Source organism: Osmerus eperlanus, chromosome 28 (genome assembly GCF_963692335.1).
Source record: "Osmerus eperlanus chromosome 28, fOsmEpe2.1, whole genome shotgun sequence".
NCBI lineage: Eukaryota > Metazoa > Chordata > Actinopteri > Osmeriformes > Osmeridae > Osmerus > Osmerus eperlanus.
This window is the reverse complement of record NC_085045.1, coordinates 1321362-1330733: the sequence shown is the minus strand read 5'-3', so window position 1 is coordinate 1330733 and position 9372 is coordinate 1321362. Positions and strand designations below refer to the sequence as shown.

The 9372-nt window shown below is 53.5% G+C and overlaps 1 protein-coding gene across 1 annotated transcript in view; it reads right to left on the bottom strand.

Moving 5' to 3' along the window:
* Nucleotides 1–8694, bottom strand: part of ccser1 (coiled-coil serine-rich protein 1) — a 16938-nt gene extending 8244 nt beyond the window's left edge. The window contains exons 1-3 of the mRNA XM_062454054.1: nt 8488–8694; nt 4142–5480; nt 1601–1785 (exon numbers count right to left, since the gene is read on the bottom strand). Coding sequence (XP_062310038.1) covers nt 1601–1785; nt 4142–5456 — 1500 coding nt within the window. The 5' untranslated portion in view covers nt 5457–5480; nt 8488–8694. The remainder of the gene's footprint in view (nt 1–1600; nt 1786–4141; nt 5481–8487) is intronic.
* Between the last annotated feature and the right edge of the window lie 678 nt (nt 8695–9372).

Sequence of the window (9372 nt, the reverse complement as noted above, 5' to 3'; positions counted from 1 at the left end):
GGAGAGGAGGCAGGGAGAGGAGGGCAGGGGAGAGGAGGGCAGGGAGAGGAGGGCAGGGGAGAGGAGGGCAGGGAGAGGAGGGCAGGGAGAGGAGGGCAGGGAGAGGAGGGCAGGGGAGGGGAGAGGAGGGCAGGGGAGAGGAGGGCAGGGAGAGGAGGGCAGGGAGAGGAGGGCAGGGGAGGGAGAGGAGGGAGAGGAGGGCAGGGAGAGGAGGGCAGGGGAGAGGAGAGGAGGGCAGGGAGAGGAGAGGAGGGCAGGGAGAGGAGGGCAGGGAGAGGAGGGCAGGGGAGAGGAGAGGAGGGCAGGGGAGAGGAGGGCAGGGAGAGGAGGGCAGGGGAGAGGAGGGCAGGGAGAGGAGGGCAGGGGAGAGGAGGGCAGGGGAGAGGAGGGCAGGGGAGAGGAGGGCAGGGAGAGGAGGGCAGGGAGAGGAGGGCAGGGAGAGGAGGGCAGGGGAGGGGAGAGGAGGGCAGGGGAGAGGAGGGCAGGGAGAGGAGGGCAGGGAGAGGAGGGCAGGGGAGAGGAGGGGAGGGAGAGGAGGGCAGGGAGAGGAGGGCAGGGGAGGGGAGAGGAGGGCAGGGGAGAGGAGGGCAGGGAGAGGAGGGCAGGGAGAGGAGGGCAGGGAGAGGAGGGCAGGGGAGGGGAGAGGAGGGCAGGGGAGAGGAGGGCAGGGAGAGGAGGGCAGGGAGAGGAGGGCAGGGGAGAGGAGGGGAGGGGAGAGGAGAGGAGGGGGTGTAAATCCCGTCTGTGAGTGAAGAGTTTCTCCTTGATGCGAGCCAGCCAGTCGTGTTAGCGCGCTGATCACCAACACAGTTCGAGGATTAGGCTGTTTAATTTAGGGCAGCGATGTTATCCTCGAGTGAGACTGTAATCCCGAGAAGGCTGGATGGACTGAGCTATTTAGTATACTGCAGGGATAGAACACAGAGAGAGAGAGAGAGAGACATAACATTAAGAGAGAGGGAGGTAGGGTGAGAGAGAGACAGAGAGGGAGATGGAGAGAAAGAGGGATGGAGGGAGAGAGTGATAGAAGGGAAGACATGGACAGTAGAGGGAGAGAGAGAGAGAGAGAGAGAGGGAGAGAGATCGAGATCCAACCTCACCCCCTGGGAGAACAGGGGGTGAGGGACCAGTCTCTACCCAGAAGCCCAGAAGGCAGCATGTGACTTACATTTACATTTAGTCATTTAGCAGACGCTCTTATCCAGAGCGACTTACAGTAAGTACAGGGACATTCCCCCGAGGCAAGTAGGGTGAAGTGCCTTGCTCAAGGACACAACGTCAGTTGGCATGACCGGGAATCGAACTGGCAACGTTCGGATTACTAGCCTGATTCCCTCACCGCTCAGCCACCTGACTCTGACTTTGAGCTCCACAGTGAATCCTGGCTCTGGGTCCTTGACACACTTGGAGGGCAGGGCACTATTTAATAAACACGCGTGAGTGTGTTTTTCCAGAGGTCTGAACTGCAGGTACCTCAGGAATACTTGCGTGTGTGCCTGTGAGTGTGTGTGTGTGAGTGTGTGTGTGTGTGTGACTGTGTGTGTGAGAGAGTGTGTGTGAGAGAGTGTGTGTGTGAGAGAGTGTTTCTCTGTGCACCCACCAGGCTGCCCAGCTTGGAGGACGAGGAGCTGGTCCTGTGCTTGAGGGGGTCCCCGGCCTCGCTGCACCGGGGTTCCCTCAGGCTGAGGTGGAGCCTGGGGCCCCCAGCCCCCTCGGAGGAGGAGCGCAGCCTCCGCTCCATCCTCATCACCTCGTGGTAGGGGCTCACGCTGCTGCACATGGAGGCTGGGGGGAAAGGGGGGGAGGGGGGAGGGGGAGAGGGGGGGAGGGGGAGAGGGAGGGGGAGGAGAGGGGAGGGGAGGTGGGGGGAGGGGGGGAGGGAGGAGAGGGGATGGCAGGAGAGGGGAGGGGAGGTGGGGGGAGAGGGGAGAGGGGAGGGGAGGGGGGGAGGAGAGGGGAGGGGAGAGGGGGTGAGGGAGGAGAGGGGAGGGGGGGCAGAGGAGAGGAGAGGGGAGGGGGGGAGGAGAGTGGAGAGGGGAGTAGGGAGGAGAGGGGAGGGGGGGGAGGGGAGAGGAGAGGGGGGGATGGGAGTAAAGGTGAGGAGAGGGGAGGGGCGGGGGGGAGAGGGGAGGGGGGGGAAGAGGAGAGGGGAGGGGAGAGGAGAGGGGGGGGAGGGGATGGCAGGAGAGATGGGGGGGGAGGGGGGGAGGAGAGGGGAGGGAAGGAGGAGGGGGAGGAGGGGAGGGGAGGGGAGGAAGGGAGGAGGAGGGGGGGGAGGAGGGGAGGAAGGGAGGAGGAGGGGAGGGGGGAGAGGGGAGAGAAATGGAGGTCAGATGTGTCACAGTTTGACCATTGTTTACACAGAAAACACAAGACCCCTCTTACATTCTCCCTCATAAGGTGTTGTGGTTGTGAGGGCCTAACAACTTCGATTTCCTCCCCACCAGATGGACGCATTAACAAACGTACTATTCTCCTCTATTATTAGACTCAAGTGAAAAAGACAATACAATCCACACTGATTGCCTTTACACACACACACCAATACACACACATTAACACGCACGCACTAATTACACCCTTATTCTCGCCTTTGATCATCCCGAGAACAGTACATTGCACTGAAATACTTGATTTATTCCCATGGGCAAAATTAGTGTCGTAAAAATGTTCCCTAGTCCTGCCTGTTGGTATCTCTTGTGTGTTTAGTTTATTTGATCAACAAGGTGGTTAAAAACCTAACAGATGTTAATCAATACTCTGTTTCCGCTTCTCCTCTGGAAGGCATCCAGAACGAGGTCTTTCAAAGGGCTTGAGCAACAAGGGCACTCTGTGATCGTTAGCGAACAAATGCTTCTTGGCTTTGTTTCAAGTTATTTTCCAGTAACCGACGGCATGGCGTTAACTGACTGGAATTAGACAGGACTGAACAGGAACACGCTGCCTGTGAGGCTAGCGTGCCCGTAGGAACACGCCGCCTGTGAGGCTAGCGTGCCCGCTATCCTACACAGCCAGTTAAGCAAACTCTTCAACTAGCCGGAAAGCCCCCAAAAAACTCCTCAGTGTATTGACTGTAAACGGAGTTAATGTCTGTTTGTGTCTGGTCTGAGCATGCAGTCCCAGACGACACATTCTTCTCAGCGGGCTGAGCGGCGTCTGACAGCAGCCTGAGGTGACGGAGCGTTTAAAAAGAAGCATTTAGAGGTCTGACAGCTGAGCGACTAGGAATCACGCTTAGGAATTTTCTAAAATACATAGCCAGAGGGTAATCTTCTAGCAGCTACAGTTCTTCTAATCCATAGAGTTATTTATCACATTTAAACACCATATAGAAAATCCCTGGAGTTATTTATGACACTTATATACAATACAGACAATCTGAATTATTAGACTAAGATATAATGTAGACTAGCCAACTCCACTACATTTCTAGACCAATGTTACACTGTTGGATACAAAGTGTACACAGCAAGAGGAACTGGTGATTGAAACTGTATTCTGGAGACTGGAAGAGGAACTGCTGTAGAGATATCAAACTGTTCTGTACAAACCAGGCTACGTGAGTTTGGTTATAATACTTCCCTACCCTACACCCAGCACCTACAGCAGCACCCCGTACACCCAGCACCTACAGCAGCACCCCCTACACCCAGCACCTACAGCAGCACCCCGTACACCCAGCACCTACAGCAGCACCCCCTACACCCAGCACCTACAGCAGCACCCCGTACACCCAGCACCTACAGCAGCACCCCCTACACCCAGCACCTACAGCAGCACCCCCTACACCCAGCACCTACAGCAGCACCCCGTACACCCAGCACCTACAGCAGCACCCCGTACACCCAGCACCTACAGCAGCACCCCGTACACCCAGCACCTACAGCAGCACCCCGTACACCCAGCACCTACAGCAGCACCCCGTACACCCAGCACCTACAGCAGCACCCCGTACACCCAGCACCTACAGCAGCACCCCGTACACCCAGCACCTACAGCAGCACCCCGTACACCCAGCACCTACAGCAGCACCCCGTACACCCAGCAGTGTGGCCTAGCTCCCAAACAAGCCAGGTATCCAGCCCTGAACCTGGTTCCCATCATGACCCAGCATGACCCCTGACCCCCGCGGTTTGCCTACCTGTGTGGGGCTTCCTGAGGTGGGAGGGCCTGGGCTCGTGTCTCCCACAGCAGGGCCCTCCTCTCCCAGCTTCCTGGACAGAGAGGATGTTCTTGTACCTCCGGTCCGACTGCTCCGGGTTAGAGTGACACTCCCCGCTCCTGGTCGGCCCCCCTCCCTCGCTCTCGCTGGTCTCCGCCTGCGCCCCCCTCGCCCCGTCCGCCACACGCTCCCCCTCGCCCTCCCCCCCGCCCTCCCCCTCCTCCACATCATCCCTGGCTTCCCTCCTCTCCTCCCTCCTCTCCTCCCTCTCTTCCTGGGACTGCTGGGGCGGGGGCGGGGGCACGGTGGTCTCCGTGTCCGGCTCGGACAGGGACACGGCGGTCTCGTAGTCCGTGTTGTTGGCAGCATCCGGCAGGGTCGCTTTCTCCACCGCCGACTGGGCCGGCGTGAAGAACGCCTGGGAGGAGGACACCACCTGGCTGAGGGTCTCCGCAGGGGGCGGGGGTGAGGCGGGGGCGGGGGAGAGGACAGGGGCGAGGCCGGGGCTGGGGCTGGGGGCGGGGAGGGCGTCCGCCTCTGACACCGAGTCCTCGGTGATGGGGATGAACTCGGAGGGTGTGACGGCAGTGGTGCGGTCCTCAGACAGGATGGGGGACTGGAGGGAGCTCCACCCGGCCCAGGACCCAGGGGTGGAGCCCTGCGTAGGGGGGGCCACGCTCACCTCCGGGGGCCGGCAGGGCTCAGGGTTCCTGGAGAAGCGCTGGTGAGCGGAGAAGGACTTTGGCAGCAGCTGCTTCTTCTTGGAGCGTTTGCTGGCGCTGTAGTCGTCCTGGAAACCGGAGTCGTCGCCCTCATTGGTTCCCGAGCTGATGCAGTTGATGAACACGTTGTTCCGATTGGACGAGGATCCCGAGGACGCCTTGTCGAAGTCCTCGGTCTGCGAGCGGGTGATCTTCTTGTGGCGGTGCACCCCGAAACCGAACGAATGGCGCGTCTTAGTACGAATGCCATCTTGTGCCTGCTGCTGCGATTGGTTGCCGTTTGCGTCCGTCTCCGGCGCGGCGCCCTCGGGGGCGGGGCTTCCCAGCGGGGGCTGCGGGCGTGGCTCGCTGCTCCTCTTGAAGCTGAGCGAGGGCGCGCGGAACAGGCTGCGGCGCTTGCCCGTGCTGCTGGAGCTGGAGTTGGTGCTGGAGGGCGAGGCGGAGTGGACACCGTTGCCCACGCCACCGGAGGAGGGCGAGGAGGGCAGCGAGTCCTGCCGCTTGCTGGAGCTCCGGCGGAAGATGGGCAGCCGGGACACGAGGGTGGAGCGGCGAGAGCCGGACTCGCCCATCAGGCACGAGGGAGAGGGGGGACTCTGGAACAACAGGCGGCAGAGTCAGTCAGAACAGTCAGTCAATCAGAACAGTCAGTCAAAACAGATAGTTGGTCATAAGAACAGTCAGTCACTCAGTCAGTCAATCAATCAAAACAGTCAGTCAAAACAGATAGTCGCTAAGAAGAACAGTCAGTCAGAACAGTCAGTCAAAACAGATTCTGACCACACCGGGCCTAAGCTGTAACCCTTTCTTAATGTAACGTATTCATTTAATCAATATGCCACAGTCACGTACAGCATTTAAACCAGTAGTCATATCTATGAAAAGGTTACCTTTATGTCACAAGACAGACAATCCTACCAGTGTCTCTGTGTCCCATACCTGTTCAAGATAAGATCATTTCACTTTGAGGTTCCAGTCATTTCACTTTTTCAGAAACAGACACAGAGAGAGTGACATTCTCTTAATATGTGACTGATTGTGGCCTTACAAAAGAACAAAGTCCTTCAGAGAAACACCTTGAGATTTCAAGGTGTTTCTTTAAGAAGTTATTGTTTCCTATACTTGACTTACTGACGACACGCAGCTGTACCTGTCGTTCCCCCCGACCGATCCGGGGATCTCAGCTAGGATTGAGGCCTGCCTCACAGACATCTCCGCCTGGATGACCGAGCACCACCTCCAGCTGAACCTCGCCAAAACAGAACTTCTCATCATCCCGGCTAAACCCTCCATCTCCCACGATCTCTCAATCACCCTGGGATCTGCGACGGTGACCCCTTCATCCTCTGCCAGGAACCTTGGGGTTACCATGGACGACGAGCTCTCCCTCACGGCCCACATTGCTGCGGTCTCCCGGTCGTGTAGATTCACCCTCTACAACATCCGGAAGATCAGGAGATACCTGTCTGAGCACTCCACCCAGCTGCTAGTCCAAGCACTTGTCCTCTCCAAGTTGGACTATTGCAACTTTCTGCTCGCTGGTCTCCCAGCATGTGCAACCCGCCCTCTTCAGAGGATTCAGAACGCAGCGGCCCGCCTGGTCTACAATCTACCCAGACGCTCCCATGTTACCCCGCTCCTCATCTCTCTCCACTGGCTACCTATCATGGCCCGTATCAGATTCAAGACCCTGGTCTCTCCTGCAGCCTTACACCCCCACCCGTCACCTACGGTCTTCTTCAGACAACCGCCTGGTGGTCCCACCGCTCAAGACCGCCCGGTCCCAACACAAACTCTTCTCCTGTCTGGCCCCCCAGTGGTGGAATCAACTCCCCACCTCCATCAGAGACACTGACTGTCTCTCCACCTTCAAGAAAAGGCTCAAGACGCACTTGTTCCGGGAGTACAACGGTACTTAGGAATGGTTCGCTTGACCCGATGTTAGTTTCCACAAGGATCACAATGACTCTTGCTTAGAGACTTGTTGCTCTTGTGGTTAGTGGTAACTGACTTAAATTTTTGTACTCGCTGTGATATATTGTTTTTATTATTATTGCTTGCTTTTTCCACAGGTACACTTGCACTTATAGCAGTTCATGTTGTTTAATTGTAACTTGTTGAACTACATGCTCTTATGGTTCTTCCCTTTGGCACTTATTTTGGTTGTTCACAATGTGTGCTTCATGTTTTGGCTACTCGCAATATTTTGTGGCTATCTCGTTGTTATGATCAGTGACCTATGCACTTTGTAAAGCTCTCTCTTGGAAGTCGCTTTGGATAAAAGCGTCTGCTAAATGAATAAATGTAAATGTATACTTACAAAGAAGAATAAATACAACATGTACCGTATAAAAACATCCACGTTATATTATTGTACACGGCTGGTTCAGTTATGTTATTACACTGGTGGCAATACCCTGAAAGTCTGTTTCACAATCTACTAAATTCAGAACTAACAATAAGATTGTTGACACAGCTTCCAAAGACTACAGTAGAAACACAAGGCCTTGATTCATCGCAATCATGACGTCCAATAACTTCTGGATATGAGAAACGAGTCAAACACAGGCCAACTGATCTCGGTCTATCTTATATTTACAGTTTAAATATGCTGACATTAATATCAGTGAAGGATATTAGGAAAATAGCTATATATCTTTGCACTGTTATCAAAGTGGAAGATTTAATCAAGCTTAACTAATTCACTGAATTTAACTGTAATTTATTGTTAATCCCCGAGTTGCACACCATCCCAACACTCCTAATAACTCACCCTAGAAATACATTAGAACTACACACATAATTCTGATACTATTTGTGCCATTGATGAAAGAGCCAGGGTGTGTAAAGGTGTGTTAGGGAGTGTGTTTGACTGACTGACCCTGTTTTGGGTGTTTCCCTAAAGACAGGTATTTCACATGTCTGGCGCGACACACATAACAACACGCTCAACCCAAAAGCACCGCGCCGTTCTGCGTGTTACTGCTTGAGTTATTAATTATGTATGAACAGACATTTCAAATCTTCTGTGAAAGTCCCTACCGTTGTAGGCTCTGTGAGGTAACATATATCCTATCGTCAGGCAATCCTAAACACAGGCTACGACTAAATCTGAACAATGAATGATGCTATGTAAAGCCAGCACGATAGCATTACTAGCCTGGTATGCGAGTATGCTATCCACAAGTGTTGTTGTTACAGTCCATATTAAGGCTACAGCTACTGTAACGTTAGTGCATGTTAACGTTGCCAGCTACAAACTAACAAGACCACGCATAGAGGCCATGTTGCTGCAGTAACAATGTCGCTTCATTGTATATTCGTCTCCAGTCTGCAGGTTGTAGCTCTCTGGCGTGCAGCTGTCAAACGAATCGTCAACAATGATGTCGGACTCCCCGGAGCGAGCGAGCTAGTATGCTAATATGACCATTTCTCTATTGACTGGACGGCCTTGCAGTGACGAATGACACAAAAATGTCATCTCTATCCAGCAATACTAAAATAGATAAGTTGCCAAATTATGTTTCGTGTGCAGTGTGTTTTTAGCTGAGCAAGGTGCAAGAGAAGGAGCCGGTGTGTTAAAGCCTAGCCAGATTGCATTACCTTCTTCAACGGAATTCCAATGTCTTCTTTCCGGGCCGCGTCCGCGAAAGATTAATCTAGTCGGTTACTATTCATACAACGTCAAACTGAAACAGATATGATTCTCAGATATTTGTAACCATGATAAATTGTCTAGTTGTAACGCGTTGTGCAGTCGCAGGCTAGTTACGTGTAGCTCAAATACACTTCAATGACGTGGAGTCTCGCTCCCCGAGTCTCTTCCGTGTTGCAGGCCACGAGCGTCCCTCCTCCTCCTCCAGCTTCTATCCATGGCAACACAGCATCCTCGAGCAGGTAAGGAGGACCAACTGCAGGCAACTTCAACTGAACTAAAAAACGAATGTACCATAAATACAGTCAATACTTCACTAGTGTTTAACAGATAAAGAGGCTCTTAGTCCATCTGGTAGGGTATTCCATTTAGAGGTACCTTATGATTGAAGCCAATGTGGAATGACAATGTATTCTATAAAGTAACTATCAAGATATTGTTAGCGTAGTAAATAAAATAGTAGGCTGTAACCTATTACACAGCTGTCGACAAATGTTACTTTCTAGCTGAGATCTGACATTTGAGAATTATAAACTTTTTTTTTCGTCTGTCAGTCTGTGACTTTTTCAAGTTGGCCTCATGGGTAACCTGCTATCGACAAACAGCCACTTAGACTTTAGAGGGCAGCTTGTTGACGGTATGGTAAGCTGACCTTTATTCTCCTCTTGGTTGGAATTTTATTTCATTACCCCTCAGTGAATATGCCCTATTATGCTGAATGTGCTACACTGTAATCAATAAACCAAATTTACATTATGGCATTACACTCAATGAAAAAGGGATACAGACTGGTCATTTAAACTCCTGGTGTATAAGGCATAGTCGTTTCCCCT